The sequence below is a fragment of the Macaca fascicularis genome, chromosome 3 (assembly GCF_037993035.2).
Source record: "Macaca fascicularis isolate 582-1 chromosome 3, T2T-MFA8v1.1".
Taxonomy (NCBI): domain Eukaryota; kingdom Metazoa; phylum Chordata; class Mammalia; order Primates; family Cercopithecidae; genus Macaca; species Macaca fascicularis.
In genome coordinates this window covers 111,233,050-111,258,151 of record NC_088377.1, presented here as the reverse complement: position 1 = coordinate 111,258,151, position 25,102 = coordinate 111,233,050, and the positions used below count along the sequence as shown (strand labels likewise).

Sequence of the window (25,102 nt, the reverse complement as noted above, 5' to 3'; positions counted from 1 at the left end):
ATAATTCCTTTCTTACTCGTTTTGCCCAACGTTATATTTGTGAGATTTATCCATGTTGTTGCAACCAGCCATAGTTGATTCGTTTTTATTAACATATAGTATTCCATTCCGTAAAAATAATTTTTGGGAAAATGTCACAGTTTATTTACATGTTCTACTTTTAACAGATAAAGGGAATTTTTCCAGTTTGGGGGCTATTGTATCTAATGTTGTGATGGACATTTTATATGTGTTTCTCGGTGCACTTGTACCGACATTTTTGTTGAATATATTTCTACAAATGGTATTGCTGAATCCTGAAATATACATGTGTTTAAGTTTTGTGGATAGCACCAAACTGTTTTCCATAGTTACATAGTGACAATTTGTACTCCTACCAGTGGCATACAAGTGTTTACACAGTTCTGTATCCTTCTAATACTCCATATTGTCAGTCTTTTAAAATCTTAGCCATTCTGTTGGATGTGTAGTAGTATATCACCATGGTTTTGATTTGCCCAGATGCTAATGAGGTAAAGCAGTTCTTCATCTATTTATTGATCATTTGGATGTACTGTTTTTGAAGTATCTATTCAAAACTTTTGTCCACCTTCATATTGTCTTTTTCCTTACGATTTAGCAGTTCTTTATAGGTTCTAGTGTTGGTTTCACGTGTTGAAAGGTGACCTTTGATAAATGAAAGTAACTTTTTAATGTGGTATAATTTATCAATCTTTTCCTGTAGAATTAGTTCTTTTTGTATTCTGTTTAAATATTCTTTCTGGATTCCCAAAGTCATGAAAGATTATTTTTATTTTTTCCTTACTCTTCTCTGAAAGGTTTATTTTTTGACTTCAACATTTAGATGCATACTTCATCCGGCATTGAATATGTATATGTATATATGAATATAGAGGTCAGGTTTGTTTGTTTGTTTCAATGTGAATATACAGTTGATTAAGTACCACTTATAGAAAAGACCATCCATTTGATGGGGCACAGTGGTTCACACCTGTAATCCCAGCACTTTGGGAGGCTGAGGTGGGCGAATCACAAGGTCAGAAGTTCGAGACCAGCCTAGCCAACATGGTGAAACCCATCTCTACTAAAAATACAAAAATTATCCGGGCATGGTGGCATGCACCTGTAATCCCAGCTGCTCAGGAGACTGAGGCTGGAGAATCACTTGAACCCGGGAGGCGGAGGTTGCAGTGAGCTGAGATAGTACCACTGCACTCCAGCCTGGGTGACAGTACAAGACTCCGTCTCAAAAAAAAAAAAAAAAAAAAGGCCATCCATTTATTATGGCTCAGTAGTGTTAACTTCATCCATGTATACATGGAAAGTCTATTCTATTTCACAGGTTTCTCTCTTTTTCTGTGATATTATCAGACTGTCTTAACTATTGTAGTTTTATAAAACGTCTTGATATCTGGTAGAACAAATCTTTCAGTTTGTTTTTCTTCTTCAAGACAGTTTTGGCTACATTTGGCGCCTCTGTACTTTTATATAAAATTTTAGAATCAGCTTGGGTGGTTGTACAAATCACATATAAGTGGATATAAATGGGTTTAGTTCACCAATTAAGACAAAGGTGATTACAGTGTAATAACAGATGCTGTTTAAACAGAAGCTTTCTGTAATATAAGAAAAGTTTGAATGAAGGAAATGAAAAAAAAATTATCCACCAGAACTAACTGAAGGAAAACTCATGTGACCCTATTAATATCAGATAAAAATGGACTTTAAGGCAAGAGAAAATGGAGATCAAAAGAGATGTTTCATACTAATACAATATTCTATGAACCAAGAAGATAAAACAATTCAAACTTTTTGTGTCTAAGACAGCATGAAAACATATTAAGCATAAATGGAAAGAACCAAATGATAAAATAGGCAAAACCACAATCATAATAACAAATTTTAGTATGCTTCTCTCAGTAACTGGTAAATCATGAAGAAAATAAAAGTGAAGGGTGATGTAGAAGATTTAAACACTTGATAAACTTGCTATAATTTAAATATATAATGGAGTATATATCCCCTAACATGACAGAATATGATTCTTTTCAAGGACATTCTTAACATTTTAAAAAATAGACCATATATGAGCATAAAGCAAGTTTCAATAAATTTCAACTAATTCAACTAATTGAATTCATACATAGTATAATTTCTTACCACAGTGAGGTAATTAGAAAATCGTACATATTTTGAGCTTTCAAATACACTCTCTAATTCAGCTTTCAAATACACTCTCTAATTCATGTGTCCAAAGAAATCACAGTGAAATATTAGAAAGTATTCTGAAATAAAGCATTATGAAAATATAACATGTGAAAACTTGTGTGATATATAAAGCTGAACTTAGAGAAACATATAGTTTTAAATGTATATATTAGAAAAGAAGAAAGTTTAAAATTAATGTTGAAAGCGTACATCTCATTAGAGAATCAAAGCAGCAAATTAAATGCAAAGAAACCAAAGAAGATATAAATAAAATGATAAAATAGAAAACAAGCATATTATATGTAAGATTTTTAAAGTCAAAGGTTGATTCTTTGAGATAAGTAGTAAAATTGATTTTATTCTAGTAAGACTGACCAACAAAGAAGCAGCATGCGTGTCCTGCACTGGGAAAGAAAAGGGGACTTCACTACAGATTTTAATGTTATTAAAAGGATGACAAGAAAATATTAAAATAAACTTTATGTAAACATTTCGAAAATTTATGAAATGGAATATATGAAATGGAAAAATTATAATAAAAATGCAACTTCACAAGACTGCATAAAAATACAGAAAATTTGAATGGTTCTTTAGTTACTAACAAAATTCAGTTTTTAAAACTAAATTTACCAGAAGAAAACACAAAACCCATATAGCTTCACCAGGCAATTCTATCAGGAGTTTAAGGAAAAAATAACACCAATCACAAATTGTTTTAGAATAGAGGAGTGGAGGGTAGGAAGAATACATCGCAAATAAATTTTTGAGGCCTATATAATACTGATACCAAAAACTTAAGAGAATATCACAAGAAAGGAATATTATAGGAGAATCTTTCTCATAGTCATAGTAGTTAAAACCCTAAATAAAATATTAGCAGTTCATCACATCTTAAATGTTCATAAAATTTGGGTTTACTCTAGAAATATAACATATTAACTTTCCAAACTAATTTATTATAATTCATCACGTTAAGACAATGAAGAAGAAATATAACTATTTCAGTAAATATTTTAAAAGCAGCTGATAAACTACCCAATCATAAAGAACAATTTTTACAAACAGAAATAAAAAATATTTATCAATTTGATGAAGGATAGCTACAAAATAAATACATCAGGTTTAAAGGTGAAATATAGAAATTATTCTTTTAAATCAAAAACAAGACAAAAATACTCTTACTGCTTCATTTCAACATTGTTCAGGGAATCCTAGACAGTGCAATATAGTAAGAAGAAGAAAAAAGGTATCAGTATTGGAGAAAAATAAATAAATCTTTCACTATTTACAGATGATTTGTAATTGAGTATGAAGAAAATATATTAAAATATGTTCATTTAAATTATGAATTAATATGTAAATTTAACAAGGTGAATAGTTAATTAAAAATCAATGAAAATTGAAAACTCAATTAAAAGGTTTAGTAAAAATTAATTATATATCTATATAACTGTCATAACTATAGAAAATAAGTTTAAGAATACACTGGTTTTATGTAACCAGTTATCATTAAGGGAAACTGGGTGAGGAGTACATGGGAATTCTGTACAATATTTAGAACTTTCTGTAAATATAAAATTACTTCAAAAACCTTTTTTAATAATGAGTTTATTTCACACATACATTTTTGTATCCCCACCATTTCCATGTCTGACCACTACTATACTATGTCCTATCATAACATTCCATACATATTTAAAACCAAGCAAAGGGTGGCGTTTCATCTTTAAAAACTGAACAGACATTTTGGACAACACATTCTTGGCAATGGAACCTGGACAATATTTATCAGACATGGTAGGTAAAGTTCTCACTCTGCATTACAAAAAGGACAGGTAGATATCAAATGATACAGAAATGAAAGAAGACAGAAATTTTCTAACAAGCTGTTTAAACTATTAAGGAGACTTCTTGCTCCACTGCCAGAGATCTTGAGTAGCCATCTGGTCAGTCATTAGGAAGCAGTTCTTCACATAATTGATGAACTTGGTTTCCAATTTGGGAAGAGAACCACCTTTTCTCGTACTTGCTTGCATTTTTGCTGTAATGTTTTCCACAGAACTAGGTCCTTTTAGTGTTTTGGGAGGTTTGTTGTTGTTGTTGTTGTTGTTTCTAGTTTTTGAAGGATTCTGGACCTTTTCATCTTGATGTTGATGGTTTGAGTCTTTTTCAGTCTGGTTTGATTTTTGTGCATTTTTGGCTGGAGTATCTTGTATAGATTTCTTCACTGGGCTTTTTCTTCAGCTTCCTTACCCTCATCATCATCATGTTCGTCGTCATCATCATCATCTTCATCAGCAGCAAGTTTTTACTTTTTTTCTATGGAACGTCACTACCACCTCTAGAGACAGATTGCTTTCCAGATATACTTAAGAGCTTCACATCCTCCTCCACTTCATCTTCTGACTGTGCATCTTCCTCCACAGCTACTATGTGCTGCCCACTGATATGCACTGGCCCTGAACCACACTTCAACCATAAGACCACAGGTGGTGATATTTCAAAGCCCATGAGGGAAGCTGTTGGCTGTACAGACATTTTCAAAGTTGCCAGTGTTACTTTTATTTGGACTGCCTTTAAATTTCATTGCTTCTGCTTCAACAATGTTGAACTGACCATTCTTAAAGAAAACTGGTATTCATTTTCATCATGATCCTCATTAAATGATAATCTTTGTCAGCTTTAGTTCACAGTTGAAAAGATAATTCTGAGGCCTCAGGGGGCTCATGTCCATGTCCATTGAATCTTCCATGGTTTTGTGTCACCCACTTAGGTGGGAGAGAAGACGAATGGAGATATATGACTCCTACTCCGGTGAACAAACACACAGGACAGAATCACACCAGGATTGAAAAAGTTTAATTAAATTATAAATATACATATTTTATATATAGTGTAAATATATACACGTACATAATTTACAAAAGCATTAAACAAACCACATACCTAGAATAAATCTATCTGAAAATATGACCTATTCACAAAATTGTAAAATATTTTTAGAGAAATTAACAAACATCTAAATAAATTATAGAATATACTACGTACATGGATTTGAGGTCTAGGTATTGGGATGATCCCAGTTCTCCTCAAATTGGGTTGAAGGTTAATTTCAATGCCTTTCAAAATTTCATTCCATTTTACTGTCATTCTATTGCTTTTTCTTCCTGCTCAGTTGGAAGAGACCTTTTCTGCTGTAATTATTGGCACAGCCATTCTGCCTTTGCTTGCCTTGGGTCTTTGTTTCTTTTTCATTTTCCTGCTTTTCTGATCTGTAGAAATATCTGCCTACATGTCAGGAAACCTTGCCAATGCATAGGAGAAAATAATTGTCTGGAAATTATGCAAGGGCAGTTCACCTTAGAAAACAAAATGAATTATCACTGCTGTTCTGATTCTTCATCTTAAAACCATATCCCGATTACAGCAGGTGACCAAGAGGAAGAACCCATTTTATTTTGTCTTATTAGCTATGGCGAGCAGAATAAAGGCCACCTCTTCATGTTTTTTTTTTTTCAATTAATTATTTCTCCATTTATTCAACATTTTAAAAATGTCTGTCATATACAGTCTCCATATTTGACTTTAAATGACTCACAACAAAGTAGAGAATGGGAAAAAAATGACTTTCTACCACATAAGGTATTTAGTAAATTAAAGTATTTGTGGGGAAAAGGGCCATAGGAGGGGAAGAAATTTGCTCTAGTAGAGAATTTGAGGACCAGGCAATATTTGTGGTGGTCCTTGAATGCTCGTTAAAGTTTTACCAATTGAAAGAAGAATGAAGAAAATAGAATTCAGAGGGAGCAGAATAGATAAAGGTACAGAAATATTAAAATACTTGGCATATTTGGGAAACATCAACACATAACAAAAACACTAACAAGACTCTTTAATAGATCCCTTGCTTGATTGATGTATACATCCATCCTCACACACCTGTTATGTTTGCAAAGGCTCTGTTTAGCTGCCTTTATGTTCTGTTCTGAGTCATGCAAATAAAAAAAATCAGTGAGCTGTTTTTCATATCTCATCAGTACAGCGTAAATCTTAAAACTCTTACTCAACAGCTTCTCCAAGAATATCCCTCGCCTCTTTCTATAGATGAATCTTAGGCAACTAAAATGATTTTTGACGATTTAAATGATCTGATTCTAAAGAACCAGGAAATTACTTATAAGATGATAATGGCCACAATTTTATGGTGTTTTAAAATAGCTACAGTACTTAGAATGTATATGGTATATGCAACTTAACAAACATCTGAATCTTGTCAATACGTTATCATAACTTTCTGAAAATGATGTAGAAAAATAAACTTTCCTGTCACTGAGCCTGAAAATCTGTGTAAAGAATTGGTATGAGTAATGCTTGTGATTAAGCTTTATATACGATTAAGCTGGATGAGAGTTTTAAGCGTCAAGAGGTTGTGTTAAAATTATCTAGTGTATCTTATAACTCCATGATGATTACTATTACTTAACAGAATTGCTCAACAGAGATGGCATGATGGTTGTGTACTGTTTCCTACATTTGCATCTGCTTTATCTTTCTGTAACTTTTGCATGCAAAAGTTGTTTTGTTTGTATAAATTACTTCTTTAATTATCTTTTAATAACTTCTAGTAATGCTGATTAACCTCAATCGCCACTCTTTTTGCTGTATCTAATCACCTAAATTAAACACATAACAAAACTTTACCACATATTCTTATTTTCTGCTCCAAACGTATAAAAAATGAATATTTATTTAATATTATTTTATTAGTTATTAAATTATGAATAATGACCAGCACTCATTAATATTTATTAAGTGGATGCGTCAATCAGATGTTGTTAGTGCTTACAATTGTGAGTGATTAAATAAATAACTCTCTAGAAAAGACAACCCAATTCTGTGGTCCCACCATAAAAGATTTTAATTTTATAAAAACAGACTCTAAATGCCACTTGCTTTCTTGCCAACGGAGAGAATATTATCCATTGCATAGCTACTAGAGAAAAAATAAAGAACCTACATTGAGAACTTTCTGAATTCAGCTCTGTCTATATGTGTACACTCAAAATGAAACAAATTGGGGCAATTTACTGAAGGTTAAATCCTCTAAATGACATTCAACTAAAACATGCAGGGAAATGGTTTGGGAGGTTTAAATGATCAATTTAATTGCCTTAATTCTCCCAATTGCTTTTCAAAGTAGACACAACCCTTTTGCATCTAACTGAAGATTCTAAATTGGGGGTTTAGGGGTGTTTGTATTTTACTCTCAACACCCTGAATCACATATGCGTTCTATATAACCTGAGTCTTTAAAATAGCCCAGACCTCAGTGTTCAAGAGACCAGAAGTTAGATGTTTTACATTATGATCTGCCTATAGCTTTCTTTCCAGGATCCAGCACCTTTCAATTTGTCAGCATTTTTACCCCAAAGTCACAGGGAAGCTTTCTGAAGAGCTAAATATGCTGACATCGCCTTGTGCTTTTGTTCTTAAATATTGGAACATAGAGTGTCATTTCATGATATTTTATTAGTAAAATCTACCTAGTTTCTATTACAAATTATTTTCTCTAAGCTCCAAGAAAGGAGCAAAAATTATTTATAAGCAAAGTAGCTCTCTGAACCTTGTCTAATACATAAGAGTTTTCCAAGTAAGCTACAGTTGATGACTCAGTAGTTCCTCTGAGTTAAGAGAGTGTTACTGGACTAACATATCCTTGAAGATACAATTTGAAATACCAGATTTTAAAAAATGATTTTAACGAGTTTTAAGAGTTTATTTCAGAACCTTGTACTGCCACTGAGCGGTGGTGGTGATTTTTTTTTTTTTTTCCTCTCACCAAACTGTATTGCAAATAAACCTTTTGATGTTTAAAAGTTTTTCTTTGGCAGCTAAGAAAAACACTCTGGAAAGTTATAGTTAGTGAATTTACCCATGTATAAATATCCCTGAGCTAGTCTGTTATCCTATGGCATCTGGAATAAAGGTGCTATTGTTTGAGATTTCATGATTGAAGAATAGAATAATCAATTCAGAGAGACCCTGAGGGGAAGATTCACTCACATATGCGGTAGAAACTTGTAATCCTTGTGTTTTTTTAGATTTTCCTACAGATGAAGAGACATAGATGAGTTCATGCTTTGATGCATCTAGTGACATCGCTTCCCATTCATGCCATATTATAGTTTGATCACCAGTTCTTATTTGAGATGATTAACCTTAACATTTCTAGGAAAACTACTTTTTTGTTAATCCTTTTGTTACTATTACTTTATTTGCTTTTTGGGTCACAATAGCTGGACAACTATTTTGTTTGCAAGGGCCCTAGCCATGCGCTTTCTGCTGCAACATGCCAAGCTAATCAGCACGGCATTCTGAGGGATGCATTAGCAGACTTAGGTCTGACAAATAGGCTCTATAAATTATTTAAAGCTTCTCTTCATTTCTTGCAAAGCAATGTTTGCTGAGCTTCTCCATGAAAAATTAGTGTAATTCCAGAAGATCGTGATAGATTTGCAAGGTAGGAATTTGGCCTGTGCTACGCACAGACATCTGCATAGTTATGAATAAAGTAGAAGTTAAATGAAACTGTACAGTTATTTTACATTTGGTTATTTGAACCCTTTCTCTACTACTTTATTCAATGGCCTTTGAATAAAAGCAGTCGGTCTCATGGCTTTCTATCATGAAGTGTTCAAATGTATACAAGGTGGTTAGATGTAAAAACACTGTGAAAGTATGGATAATAGACTGCCCACTTTCTGTCTATTGCAACTTCCCTGAGGTTTTGTTTGCAGGGCCCAGCTGCGTATACAGACATGATGGAATTTGGTTTTTCAGGAACCTACAAAAATTACACAAATAACTCAGATTTTTAATGAATGATACACAGACATGCACCTGCTTCAGGGACTTCATAGATTAGTCTTGTGACCAATGGAAAAGCCCCTTGGAATTCAATTACATGGATGCAAAACAGAAAATAAAACTGGCTACACTTTTAGAACTAATATCAGCAAAATGTTAACTAGTTCTCGGAGCAAGCTTTTCCTGAGGATTAGGTTGTTTCAATTTGCTTTGCTTCTGTGAGACTTAATATAAAGTCGTAATATTCTGCTCATATTATTATCTACTATTCTTGCAGCTGGAGCCGCTTGCAGAAGATATTCTCCACCAAAGCCCGAATATGAATGCTGTTATTTCTTTACAGAAGATCATTGAAATTCAAAGTATGTCTTTAAAGTTTTTTTAAAAATTCTAATCAGGTAAAACTAACTAAAATTATATTAAGAATTATAGTACAAAGCAACATTTATTTAGAGTTATAATTTGCACATAGGTTCTTACGTATATATCTTACTGTGTTGCTCTTAATGCAGCAATCTTATCTTACACTGATGACAAAACGTGGAGACTCTAGATTTAGAATCCTGTTTTTCTCATGCATTTCAGGCATTTGGATTTTTTACCTTTATGATCACTAAGCATTTACCCAGAATCATGAAATAAATGCAGAAATTGTGATTTTGTAATCCAATCTTAATGAAGGGTAGTTACCTCCTAATGATGTTGGAATTCAGCAATCATTTACTGATTTATGTGTGTTAAGAGAGGAAAAAAATTAATGAGAAAGCCTCTGTGTGGGAAAATCCAACTTAACAAAGCAGGGTTAAGTCATAGGCTTTTTTTATTATCCAATTCCCTTCACACCCATACATACACATAAGTGCCCATGAGTGCACACACATGCTGAAATCAAGCACAAACTAACATGAAGATTAGCATGAAGAGATAAACCAAAGGGCAATATCAGGTGTCAAGGAGAATTAGGAAAATCCTTAGGTTTGCTACTATCCTGTAGAAGCATTTATTAAGTACCACTTAAGAAGCCACTTGCTAGCTATGTTTTTGGGTCATTGCCTTTGCTTGTTCAGTAGCAATTTGGAGATATGTGTTGACTGGAGTTAAATTACCCATTTATCTGATATTGTGAATATTTACACATCAGACCATACAGGAACTAAAAATAATTCTCCACTTAATCTCACTTATGCTGGGACTGAGGACCATATGTACCCCATAAACATTTATTGACTACATGTCATAACTGAAATAAACTATAAATTTCAAAGACTTTTAGGGCTAGAAAAATAAACATTCAAATGCTGGGGTGCACTATTCACGTCTCTGATATAAGCCTAAAGTACAGGAACTGACAGAGACAAAGAAGGAAAGGCTGGAGGTGATTTCATAAGCTTGAGAAGAAAATCCTGTGATTGTCCTGTCTCTGTCTAGTGTCCGCTGGGGCTAGATAAAGAGGGTCTATTGTATGTCATTCTAGATTTCAAAGCAAAGGATCTTGAAGTGATCTTTGACAGCATTCTCCTATTCATCCACGTGCAATCCAATGGATGCTTTCAGGTCATTAATAGAATGAAAATATCTCAGTCTTTATGCATATTATTCATCTTTTTCTGAGCATTGTTTAGCCCTTACATACACAGAGTGTTAAAATTGATTGTTCCTATGTATATTCTGAGTATATCACTTCAATAGGCATTTTTGAACTCTTATTACATGTTGATCAATGACCAAGGCACAGAGGTTATGAAGAGGAAGAAGACATAGTTTCCGCATCAGGGAGCTAACAGTCCAATGAGTGAAAGACAACCAAGTAAATAATTCCAATACAGTATTCACAGAGTACACAAGTCATGGAGAAGGGGTGGTCTGTTTCTTCAGTCCCTTTCAACTGGGGATGAGAAGGACTGGAAAGTAAGGAAGGTTGCTTGACAGTGATATAGCATGAGTTTGGTTCTTCAGAGCTGAACAGCATGTTGGATGACTGAAGAAAGAGTGAAAATGCTTTGAAAAGAACAACAGAAGTGAAGGACTCTATTTCCATTTAGGTATAAAAAGTCATAGTTGCTATACATCTTTAGAAACTCTACTGTTGCCTTTTATATTGGATCTCATTTCCTAGTAATGACTTTCCACTGCATAGTTTTTTCCTTTCACCACTGATGTTTTCAAGTGACCTCTGCAGTCTGCTCTAGCCAAGCAAACCTGTTTGACTCTTGAAAAAGACTCAAGCTATTATCAAAACTTGCTGTAGGAGTATCCTGCCGCTAAGGATTGTCAATTCCACTTTTCTGTCTCAAACTGCATTTGACACCACCCAACACTGACCACTTGTCTGTGAAATCCATTTCCTTCTAAACTCTTAATGAGTACCCCACCCAGCTTGGAGCATTATTGCTGATCCAATAATGCCATAATTTCTTGAGACCAATATATGGTGGTTCAGTAGTATGTTTATTTTCAATGTTTTCTCTTAAAAATATCAAATATTTAAATGTCTCTTAGCTCTGGTTCCTAAATTAGAGGATAATCATCAGGAGGACAGCAATCATATCTTTTTGTCTCTGGATGTCCCTCCAGGAAGGGTTGACAGCAGGTGTGAAGTGCATGGGAGCCTGGCCATTAAAAGTAGGCAGATTTGAGTAGGTAGGACTTGAATAACTCTTCGAGACCACAAACAACAAAGGCCATAAGCAACCAGAGCTCCTCCTTCTGAGTCAAGGATATATGGTGTGGTGGACACTGATTTTGGTATACCCAGAAACAATGCACTCTTCACATCTACTCAAAAGGAGTCTGGTTTTATTAATGAATCTGCCACCAGATATCAGGCATCTCAGGGGAAGTTCAACTTAGCTCCAACTCCAGGGGAGCTGTTTTCAGTCTAAGTCAGTCAACCTACTTAACAGTGATTGGTTAAGTATGTGACTCAATTCAGGCCAATGAAAATCAGGACCAGCTTTATGGGCATTTAGCCTGCATGGTCACATAGGTCCCACACATAGAAGGGCCCCATGCTTACTTAGTGTAAGGCTCTTGCGGTTGCTGCCTAAAATTCTTACTGTGTTTTAAAGAAGCAGCCCATATTTTCATTTTGTACCAGGCCCTATAAATTCTGTAGCCAGTCCTGATGTGGTATATTTATTTTCAATGTTTCTCTTAAAAATATCAAATATTTAAATGTCTGTTAGCTCTGGTTCCTAAATTAGAGGATAATCATCAGGAGGACAGGAATTATATCTTTTTGTCTCTGGATGTCCCTCCAGGAAAGGTTGACAGCAGGTGTGACGTGCATGGGAGCCTGGCCATTAAAAGGCAGATTTGATTAGGTAGGACTTGAGTAGGTAGAAAGTCAAGGTGATGGTGATGTCAAAAAATGTTTACCAAGAAGGAATGATAGTAGCATCACCACAAGGACAACATAAATGTCAGTTGAGAGGGCTCTGAATAGTGGGTTGGGGTTTGTAAAACGAAAGAAAACACAAGATCGGAAAACGATCTCTCACCATTTGAGAAGTGGAGCGAAAATCGTTAGTGAGAAAGTGGTTCAGCACTGTGGCTTTGACCACTGTGTGGTGCATTTTTATGTGGTTATAATTGCGTGTCTTTGGGGCCACTCTTCTATACTAAACGAACAGAAAAGAGCCCTCTAATGTCCACAGAGCAATAAAATAGAGTGGGTATTTCAGAGTCTCAAACTTCACAATGGCTTGGGAAATTAAAATTGTGGGCTCCCTGATTAGTAAACAGTGCTGAATTTCCTTACAAGATATGAAATTACACTCTTGCTTCTCCCTGTTTTATAACCCATGCTTCCATTTCACCTGCTCCTTTGGGACTCCAGGACCCTAATTGTGTTCCTCATTTCCCCTTTGGCAGAGAAAGTGGTAGGGACAGGTTACTTAATCTGTGAGACCCAGTTCAAAATGAAACTGTGTGAACTCTTCCTTGTTAAAAAATTAATAATTCCTAGAGGGTAGCAGCAAAGCACTGAACCAAGCATGGGGTCTCTCTGAGAGTGGGGCGCTCCGCAACTGCACAGGTTACCCATTATGAAGCTGCCCCTGAAGGTAGTCTTTGTTCAACAGGAGCACTTCCTCTTCACATACGTCTCTGAGTGTCACACAAGTGCCTCCTTTCAACTTTGGGGGGTGTTCAGATTTCAGCCCACCTCCTAGCCCAGGTTCTGAAGGGTTCTTTTGTGCTGCAGTTTAGAACGACAGTATCAGAGAACTATGTTACTGTTGAGAAGCAGGCCTGTAGCATGTGGGAAACATTCAGGCAAGTTTCTAGATAGCCTTATCCCAAGGCACATGGCAAGGTGCTGACAGGTCTCCTGTGAATTTCTTTTTGAGAACTGAGCCCCCCAGCTGAGAGTATGCAGGTGCTGGAGACTGTGATTAGCATTGGCTTCTTGCCTGGCCACATGTATGTGAATATTTTCCAACAGGATCATTTATGTTGTTCTGTCCTTGTTTATGTTGCTCATCTAGCTGAAGAGAAAAGGCCTTACAAGGCCACAGCAGGGCAATGATTTCTCCTGACAGGTGAAGACCCTTCCTGACAGGAGAGGGTCTGGTTCCATCTTAACATGATAGATGGCATACAAGGGTCAATTATCTTTGAGATGACAAAATGGAAAAGAAGTTTCATGTTATTCCTTAAAAAATTAAAAATAGAACTACCATATGATTCAGCCATCTCACTTTCTGAAGACTTATCAGAAAGAATTTAAATTAGAATCTCAAAGGGATGTCAGCAGTCTCAGTACACTGCAGCACTATTCACCATAGCCAAGAGATGGGAGCAACCTAGGTGTCCATCAGTGGATGAGTGGGTAAAGAAAATGTTGTATAGACATAAAATAGAATATTATTCAGACCTACAGAAGGAAATTCTGCAATACGTGGCAACTTAGCACAGTATCTTTTGATGGCAGATATTATTTCTGCTGTGTTCCTGTTAGTTTTTCATTGCCATATCTTTTGCACAGTCTCTGGTATGTATTAGGTGCCCTGCAAATGTGTGTTGAATGAATGAATGAGCTAGTCTGTCAATGTTTGCCACATTCTTCTTCTAAGCCTGGATTGATTTTTGTAACTAACCTCACATATTTATACTCCTTGGCACACTCATGCAGAAGAATGAGGGATTAAGAAGACCAAGCAAAATACATGAGAGCTCATTTCTTCTCCTACCCTCATGACCCTCAAGGATGAGTCATTTCTAAGTTAGGAAGAACATGAATTATTTTTGTGAGTTGCCATTTCCATGGGTAAGCTTGGGGTGACAATTGTCAGTGCTGGATCTAGCACTTGGCTAACTGGCTGTAATAATCAACAAGTGATGCCAGTAACGAGTCAGCCTGGAGTGAGATAAAGAACTCTCATATGGGTGTTTCCTTTCCTGAAACCCACCCTAGTGATTTACAGCATCCACGCACCATTGAATTCTTTCACTTTTCTGCATGGCATGGTGGGCGCCAGGGTTCTGAAACACCACTCTTTATACCAGTGCTGGCCCATTATAACTTTTTCACAGATTTGGGAGGGGAGGAACCGTGAAGTGAGTTTTCCATAAAAGTAAATTTATTTAGCTCCAAAGACTGTCACTTTAAGTTCTAAAAACATGTAATGAATGATGTTGATATTAATCTGTGAAACCCCAAAATATGAAGACCACAAGTATAAAGCCATAGTTTCCTTTTACTTATTTATATTTCTTAGTGAGAAGAGTATTCCTTTTAAGTGTCAACCAATTTTACGGAGTTCTTGAATGATAATAATGATAATCATAGCATCTTTTTTTTTGTGGATCAAGGAAACATATACGTGCACAAGGATTTGAGGATTCTTTCACAATTTTGCTACAACCCTGCAGTGGTTTGCTTCTGACAAGTTGAAAAACACCAATGTAGGAGATTTTAAAATGATATGAATTTCATTGTAATCCTCTCCTCCACTCAATAACCATGTGACAATGAGCAAGCCATTTGTTTGAGGAATTTCACCAGGAATGACATGACACATCACTAGAATTGCTTTTCTAAGTTGGTGCCACTGTGGCAACAAAGTGGCAAATAGGTAGAAGAATCCTAAAAGAACAGTAGGAATTTTCTGCCTGTAGCCCCACTTTCAGTTTTCCCCACTCTAGGGATTATCCCTTATTTAGTGAATTGAGGTCTTTTTAGAATTTCTTGTTATGCCAACCAAGGCAAAATGGTGGCACAGGCAAGAATGAGGAATGGACAGTACCTGCAATTTCACCATATGCTTTGTCAAATGTGTTTTACATAAATAGAGGAGTAATTTCCATGTTTCTTGTATATAAAATTTGTGAGTATAACTAATCCTCTATTGTTTTAAATACACACACACACACACACACACACACACACACACAGAGTATTATTTAAGGCAATGAGAAGTGACTTTATAGCCCTCAGAACTTATCCAACTTTTGAGGACAATTTGAAAAGGGACATGATTTCCTTTGTTGCAGGGGAATGTTACAAGTAACTATGTAATTGACTAAAGCATAATCAGTTATCTGTATGGTTCCATAGCAGCAATGCACAGAGCACACTCTCACATTCTAGAGCAATAAGAATGAAATCAGATTTTCCCTGGGAGATGAGAGACAAGTATACTTGACACCTACTCCTTATCAGAACTGTGCTTGACTTATGTTTTGTATGTGTGTTTTTGAGTGAATGACGTCTTCCTTCTCCTCCTCTTCCCCTATGTTATTGTTATTCTTTACTCTTATTCTTCCTCCTCTTCCTATTATTATTACTAATATTATTATTATATCTGTAGTTCTGGGAACTAGTCTTAGAAGTAACAACTGATACTAGAAAAGAACAAAGGAATGCTAATTTTGTTGATTTTACTTTTTACTATATTTCCAATGGGAGATAACTCATTGGTAAAATAAAATACTAAATAAACACTGTCGATGTATTGGAATGGATAATCAAAATATGAGGTACCTAGTTTTCTTGACGATTAAGAGAACTGGACATGAATTGAAGGAAAAGGCTATAAAAGTAAAATAAGACTGTATTTTGTGTAATGTTACCGTAAAGATAACAACCATTGTCTTTTTTATCTGGAATACCATCCTCTCCCATCATTGTAATATCCTCCAGCTGCCCCACTCCAAGGAGAAGGGGCATTTACATCAGATAATCCAGGAGAAAATCCAAATTGTTTCTAAACTGAAAGGAATTTGTATACATCTCTTGTTGGGGGAGAAGTTATCCAATGTTTTGACCTCATGGGGCTATGTACACAACTAAAAGGGTTGTTTCTCCAGATTGCAACATGTGCTGCATAAATTATCTCACAGACTTTACTAGCTTCTTGACTCCACATCAAAAGTCAAACTCAAACTCAGTTTTTCTTCTTTCTTTTTGTCCTCATCTATTTCATTTTTATTTTCTGCCTTGTGTGTGTGTCTTTTCTCCTGTCTCTTCCATTTTTCATCCTATTGAGATACAGGGGAGAAGGACAAGAAGATATTCCCCATATGAAAGGAGCTTTTAGCTCATAGCCATTTGAGGTTTTATTTCAAGCAGGGAAGAAGCATGATAAAGGCTGCAAATCAGAAGATCACTGTGCTTGCTCTGAAGACAGGAGATTACCAGGGCTTATTGTCAGATGTGAGCAGTTTAATTCAGAAGTATAATTGGTATAATATGGTAATTAACTGACAGGGAGAGGATTAATAATTTCTGGGTTTTCTGGCTTGGAAAACTAAGAAGATGGTGGTGTTCAGCTCCCAGATAGGAAATTGTGAAGAAAGAAAAGGTTTGAAAGGAAATGAAAAATATTAAACTTAAGAAAAAGGCACTTTGCTGATAGAAAGTCTTAATGGTTTGGGGAGAAGGCAGTATCCTCGGAATATACATTGTCTCTGCATTGAAGTTACAGAGAACCATTGGATGAAATTATTTACACAATACAAACCCTGTAAGATGTTAGCAAATAATAAAATAATGTAATAATATTGAGTGCTTACAGTGGGTGAGGTACTATTAAAAATTAATTCATTTAATCTTCTCTAGAACCCTGTAGTTACTATTTTCATTCCCATTTTATAGCGAAGTAAACTGAGGCACATCGAGATTCATTGTATTCCCCAAGGTTACACAGCTAATGAGTGGGCAAAAGCAAGATCATAAACCAAGCAGTCTAGATCCAGTCTTCCCTCTTAGCCTCTAAGTTACACTATGTCACAAATAAGTTGATTCCTTTTGCAATTTTTGTGTAGAGTTTTTCCCATTTCTTCCCAAAGTGACATATTTAAACAAAATTTAATTTGAGTAAAATTTAGAATGTAGGACGTTCTGGCTAATTGAGATTTACCCACAGTCAGTTCTGGAAGCTCGGTGCCAAATTACAAGGAGTCATGGAGCTGTGCGTCCACTTTGGAGCCCCTTATAAACTTGTAAAATACATCTAATCAGAAAAAAATGCAAGGATTGGCAGAATTTCAAATCCCTGCCCTGTTGAGTTTAAAGCCCTGACTGTTGTCAGGTGTGAGCTGCTATTTGTCATATATTCTTTGGCTTTAGACAGAGGCCTTGACGTTAGAGTCCTGGGCCAGGCAGACCTTCATTGAAGAAAAGCAGCGTTCGGCATTTTCCCGCTATTAACCCTGCCAACCCTCGCTTGTATCACAGCCAGGTCAGACTTGTACACATGGCTTTGTGAAAGTTGATTTTGAACTTCTAATTAACCATTCTCTTCAAATGTTGAAAGTCTGGTTGTTGTGTTGATGGTGCCCTAATACTAGAATGTATCAGAATAAAAAAGAAAATCTGCCATCTGCTATGGGACACAATTTTGGGGGGTATTTTTTATTCCAACTGTATCTGCAATTTTTTTTCACTCACACATCTACCAAGGGAAAACTAATTAAACCAAGAAAATAAAATAAAACTATGCATGCTTCTAGGACTGAAAACTCTTTGTGGATTATGAAAGAGTAGGAATACTTTGTAATCATATACTCAGGTGTTAGCACCCACATCAATCTCACACACACACATCATACCATGATACCATTCTCTGAGAACAGGACATACTAGAAGAAAGTCAGGTTTAAGGGAAGATTATTTCCTAAGTATTTACATATATTATTTCTAGTCCTCACATGATTCTGCAGTGCACAGTTCTTCCCTCATTTTGTTCATGAATAACTTGAGACTTACTAAGTTTAGGTAGCTTGTTTAAGTTCTTTCTACTGGTAAGCAGTATAACTAAGATTTTAATCCGGGTCTCACTGTGATGTCAAAGCTCACTTTCTTTCTACTAAAGCATCTATATGACCTTCCTGTTCCCACTCCGTTTGAAAAATGAGAACAGTGTTCTACCAGATTTCCTCTTCCCAAGTATAACAGGATAGACACTATAACAGGCCTCTCCTAAGGTGTAATAGAGTCTGCATACATTAAAACAATCTATTGTAGTACATTAGTGGGCTTGCTAGAATGTCAGCAAATAGGAAAGGGAAAAAAACATAAGATGAAATTTAATAAGAAGCAGTATGTAACACAAAAAAGGGGAATATCTCTGAAGCAAATAATGTCATCAGTGCTATAATGCACAAGAAAGCTTGAGATCTGCATCAAAGGGATATGAGTTTGATAGATACTAAAGAGTTTTGATCTTTGTCCACTCCTGGGTTCTGGAGGAAGTCAATAAAATTCCTTCCTGGAGGAATGTATTTCTAATTTAGACCCTCAGTATGTGCAGAGATCAAGCCCAACAAAATATGAATTCAAATACATAAATATATACATATTTTAAAAAATGAATAAAATCCAATGCACAATAGCACAAGGCACTAGGGAGAGTCAGCAGAAATGAGATATATCAGAATAATAAGCCTTATTTGTGGAGTTAAAATGGAGGAGGATTACTTTCAAATACTGATAATAGATAAAGAATATTCATTTATTTTCACTTCTTCATGGAAACCCACTAAAACAATAATAAAGTTTTCTTTTTTTCTAAAGACATAAACTCCTATGGATAAAGAATGAGAAAGGATACCATCTGTTACTGTCTTAGCAGACCTAAAAAGGTGAATCCTAAAGCAACACTGGCAAGCCTATCTCTGATGGGATGGATACATCAGGCTATTATACCCATATGTCATAGAATTGTTGACTTGCACACCTAAGGTACTGTTTTATTGTCTAGTTTTTAATTCCTCATTTCTCCTCATTCATTGCCCTTTCCTGTCTTCACTTCTTTTTCCATTCAGCATTAAAATTATAACATTCATTTGCCCTTCTACCTTTCAATCTACCTTACCAACAGTCTTGTCCTTCAACTTTACCGATATAAGAAAATCTCAATGCTGGATATACACGACAAACAACTTTCCCTGATGCTGGTCTTCCAGAGATTTCTCCAGTGCAGGTCTTCAAGAGACTGTCATGATGTATAGCGGTTTGACCTCTTATAAACTTATAATTACCAAACGTAAATGGGCCCATTACCATTCTACTGCTTTCTTCTCTTGACCCAACTTACCTTCTTTCAGTTCTTTTAGTGTGCTGTTTTTCCACCTTCCTCAAGACCTTCATATATTTTCCTGATATTCCTCTCTTTGACTACTTAACTCTTATACATACTTCATATCTCAGCTTAATTGTCCCTTGATCAGATATACACCTTCTGATTATCAGTTAAGATCAGATTTTTTTTTTATTTCATAGAACGCAGTACCTTCATTTCAGTAGCTTATTTCAGTGTGAGACGTGTACTCATATAGCATGATCATTTGATTAATAGCAACCTGTAAGATCTATGAAAGTATCCATATCCTATATTTCCAAAATCAGAATGCATGGTAGGTAATAAAAGCAAAAAGTAAGAGTGTATTACTCCATTCTCACACTGCTTTAAACAACTGCCCAACACTGGGCAAAAGAAAAGCGATTTAATTGACTGAGAGTTCCACAGGGCTGGGAAGGCCTCAGGAAACTTATAATTATGATGGAAGGGAAAGAGACATATCTTACATGGTGGCAGGTAAGAGACAGCAAATGTGTGAAGGAGGAACTGTCAGATACATAAAACCATCAGATCTCCTGAGAACTCACTGACTCATGAGAACAGCATGGGGGACACCATCCCCATGATCCATTCACCTCCTACCAGTTCTCTCCTTCAACACGTGGGGATTATGAGGATTACAATTCAAGATGAGATTTGGGTGGGGACACAAAGCCTAACCATATCACTGAGTGATAGAAACAATCTTTTGAATGCAATTTGGTTTCCCATGTAGGGAAATTGGGATAAAATTGACTGGTCATCCTGACAGTAATAGTATATAGCCCTCATAAAAGTTATACTTCTTTGGTGGGTTAACAAATTAGCTTTGCAGGTTATTCATAAATAGCTTCTGATTAATGCACTCACATCTCTGTATCCAAGAGACTGACTCTTCCCCAGAATATGAGTATTCATTTCATCTAATACCCCTTAATCTGCCTTCAGGCTTGCTAAGAAAACTGGAATAGCCATGTTTGTCTATGTACAGGGAGATAATTCACTATTCACGTTGGCACTATTACTTCCAGGACATGGCATAGTTTATTACTCAATAAAAGTTAATTTTCAAAAAAAGATTGGTTTCTAACGCAACATTCAATGCATTTTAGTAATATGTGTCTCAGGGTTTGAATATATCAAACCATTGACAGAGAGGACGCTTGAGATGTATGAAAGGAACAATTCCTACCAGGTTTTTCTTACATCTGTTACATGTTGGGAGACTATCTTGGTTTGGCTTCTACCAGAAACAGATCCTGATACACAAGGAGTCATGTACAAGTAATTTATTTGCAGGTGCAGGCATAGGGAGAAAAGGAAGAGGAATAGTGAAGAGTGACAAGAAAAGAAATGAAGTGTCATTTGTTCAACTATCCTTGTAGGTATCTAGAGTTTAATTCCTCTGGGGAAATGCTGAGAGCTGATGTAAAACACGTAGCTCAGAGTTACTTCATGTGAGCTGCGAGGGAGCAGAGAAATTTATGCTCCAACTCCAAACAGTTATTGCCTGAATACTGCTCCTGGGGGACAATATTACCTGATATTTCTGGCCAATCATAGAGCAAAAATGCTCCAGGGGCACTGAAAGCTGTCCTGAAAAGACATGTTGGTTCTGGCGAATGGAAATGAGGTAGCGTGCACTGAACTAGTAAGGGGTGGGACATGTGGATGAGGCCCTGACAGTGGCTGCTACAGTGACAGTTCTTTCTTGTCTGCCACGGACAGTCTTGGTTTATGCCTGTTGTCTCAACATCTCATGCAGATACCGTTTGTTTCAGATTTTTCATTTTGAATGAAGTATTATTATCTATAGTTTTATTAAGTGAGTAAGGATGAATGGGTTACACGTGTACTTTGCTTTAGCTTCTATCATGGTTTCATCTGGTTGTGTAAGAAATGCGTGGAAAGTAAATATGATTTTTACTTTGAACACATGTTTAAATCTATATGAAATACAATTGATAACCCATCTCTCTTTTCCAGGTCCTTCTCTGATTTAACTAGCGCTTCCCTTTTAAGAAAAGCGTGCAGGGTCCTCATGGATACCAGTTGTAAATGATATCTAAATTTCTGGTCTGGGAGGTAAAGGAAGAAATACTCAACATTGCTACCACCTGGCACACCAGTCATGGGTGCTGTAGTCAGTGCTGTAGCTTGTGACATGCATGAAGCTACCAAGCTGTTAGAAGATAGAGTTAGGGGCCTGGTGCCGGTGGCTCACGCCTGTAATCCTAGCACTTTGTGAGGCCGTGGCAGGCAGATCATGAGGTCAGGAGTTTGAGACCAGCCTGCCAACATGGTGAAACCCTGTTTCTACTTTAAAAAGTACAAAAAGTAGCTGGGCATGGTGGTGCGCACCTGTAATCCCACTACTCATGAGGCTGAGGCAGGAGAATCGCTTGAACCCAGGAGGCAGAGGTTGCAGTGAGGGGAGATTGTACCACCACGCTCCAGCCTGGGCAACAGAGCTAGACTCTGACTCAACAAACAAACAAACAAAAAAGAAGATAGAGTTAGGGGAAAATTCAAGAAATCAGCAGTTAGATGTGAATAAGATATGTTCAGGAAATAGGACCAGCCTTCCATACAGCATTTACACTCTCAATACTTTTGCTACAGAGATTTTGTCAATTATTATACATTACAACTTCACTGTGTATTTATTTGTTTTATGTTTTGTTACATATTTTAATTTCGCTATCAACATTATTGGCTGAAATGAGCTCACAAACAAGTGTGAATGTGAATTTTAAAAATGAGTGCTCTACTTCTATTTCCCAAGCGAGTTGATAATGAATATGTAACTTGAACAAAATGTTTGTCAATATTCATTATTCATCAAGGGGACAGAGTAAAATCACAGACGAACACCAAAGACGCAATGCTGTTAAAGAAGCAGCAGTTTCTACCTTAAAATTTAGTTATTATTAACCAAAGCAAAACAAAAATAAAAACTAAAACCAAAAGGAACAATTTAAGAAGTGCAGTTGCAGAAGGTGCATTTATGTAATGCTCTGTGAAACATTACTTTTTATTTAGGTAAAATGATTATGATTTAAAATTTTGTAAATCAATTTTCAGTTTCTAGTATTACTTTTAAAAGTTCAGGAGTGAGGTAATAATTGTTCTTTCTTGACTCCATTAGCATAATTTCTTGCAAATGATACAGTGTCCTTAATTGCTTCAAACAGAAAAATCACTAATTAATAATAATTCTTCTATATATTACATTCAATTTATAGAATCAAAGTAAAGCTTTTGTAAATAAAGTTGCCCAAAAAAGAAAGCAGGGAATTATTGTGAAAGTTATTTATTATAAATTTTGGTAAAAGTGTAATACTGATAATAAAATCATTTGGTTTTGCATTGATATACAAATTTAAATTTTGGTGGAATATAACATCTTATAGAGCAAGAATGTACTTAGCATTACTTATGGAGTACACAATTTTTATAAATAATTTGATAAGATTTAATTATAAAGTTAATAACATTTAATAACATTTAATAGGAAAGGGATCACAAGGCAAATCAATAAACAGAAACTGATTCAGAACGTTAAAAATGTACTTCCAATGTGAAGAGGAAAGTGTAAGCATAATGAAGAGATAAATTAAAAATATAAAAACCATGCAAATTGAAATTTTAGAGACAAAACATGCAACATTTGATATTTTTAAAAGCCCACAATTTGGATGGATTAATGGCAGATTATGCAGTACAGAAGAAGAAAACGAGTGAAGTTGAAGACATAGCAGCATCTAAATTTCGTAAAATTTTGAAGAGTCAAAAACAAAGAAAACTTTCTGACGTTTAACTTGTTTGTGTTACATAAAATGTTTGCCAAAGTGGAGTATGCTGAAAGGAGATAAAAGACAGCAACCATGAAACATTTGGAATAAAATAGTTACTCATTTCAGTATTTTAAAAATTAAATGTGAAAATATTCTGCTTTTAGCAGAAATTGTTCTGAGCTTACCAGATAGCACCATAGTTGTAGAGACTATTTCTCAATGAAAATTATTGCAGTCTCTTGAGAAGGATAAATTAAAGATGCCAAAAATTTCAAACTTATTAACCATACAATTAAGGTTTCAAGATTATAGGAAATTCAATCAAAAAGCCTAAAATATTTAGACCCCATTGAAACAAAAAATATATTTTTCATAAAAATGTCAGTATATTGTATCAGTGTGCGATATAGCTACAAAGCTGATTAACATATGTGATATTCAGCAGGAATAATAATTCTGCTTATGTTATTTTCTAAGGTTCAGATAATCAATATAAAGAAGAAGCTGGTAGCCATGCTTTGACAAACATGAATTATGCAATTTTTTTTTTTTAATGAATTTTAGTTGTAAAAATAAATTTGGAATAGGACTATCTTATAGGCCAACTAATAAAAATAATTTCTTGGCCAACAAATATTTCCAAAACATATAATTTTTATTTTTAGCCCCATTTAGCCTCAGAATAGCCCCAATTTAGATGAAAAATTACCTGGTCACTCAATTTATGCACCAATTTTCAATGTGTCTTAATTTTTGCATTTAAACAATGTTTTGGATCATGCCAAAGTTCTCTGTTTATCTAAAAAGTGTATCTTAAAAACGTATTAACAAGTTTTAGAAAATTCATAGACTTAGGCTCTTTGTAAGCCCCAGGTGTTAATAATCTCTGCGGTTGAAGGAGATAGCAAGAGGTTAAGGTTAGCAGCAGCTTCTTTCCCTATGAGAACCTGGTGTATAAAGATGAAAGGCAACATCATTCAAATGGAAAGAAGGTTAAAAAAAGCAAATTTGAGAAGGAGTGGCAGCTCTAAGACTCCAAAATGATGATGGAAAGGGGGATTTCTGGGGTCAGGAAGTTTTCAAAGTAGCAAGGGGCTTTGAATTGAGAAAACTTTTGGTAGATAGGTGACTTGTGTAACACAGATTTTCATGAGTCAGCAACTGCCTATTGTTCCAAATTGTCCATTTCCAAGAACAATCTGGTTTATACTGAAGTCCGTTTACAGAGTACCTGCAGGATGCCCTCTCCTGGGCCTTGTGTGACCCAGTGAAACCCCATCTATGGCCTTCACCTCAAAGTCTTGACTGTCTACATTCCATTCTCTATTTTTTATCTTTATTGTAGATTCATTATTTGTGCTACTTTTGCCAGATAAAACAAAAATACATGATGGTGAAGGCTGGATAGTCCTTAAAAAGTGCTGAAAAGTGGTAAGATTTATATAGTGGGAAAAATGAGTAAGGATAGAGGATATGACTGAAGAGGGAGTGTGCATGCCCAATTTTAATGGAAAACTCTTCTCTTTTGCCAGTTGCGTAGCCATAGGAGAGCAACCCAGTTGTGGCTGGTTACTAATATTTGACTGCACGAATAACAGCTCCTGAAAAACCTAGCAGTCAGCCTTGGTTCATTTCTCGTATGTGGTAATGGGGATATTATTCCTA

At 35.5% G+C, this 25,102-nt stretch overlaps 1 protein-coding gene across 32 annotated transcripts in view; it reads left to right on the top strand.

The window, feature by feature from the left end:
- Nucleotides 1-25,102, top strand: part of HDAC9 (histone deacetylase 9) — a 921,222-nt gene that overhangs the window by 869,333 nt on the left and 26,787 nt on the right. For all 32 annotated transcript variants that reach the window (XM_045387612.3, XM_065542223.1, XM_065542224.1 and 29 more), the window contains one exon: nucleotides 9,353-9,437. In XM_045387612.3, coding sequence (XP_045243547.1) covers nucleotides 9,353-9,437 — 85 coding nt within the window. The remainder of the gene's footprint in view (nucleotides 1-9,352; nucleotides 9,438-25,102) is intronic.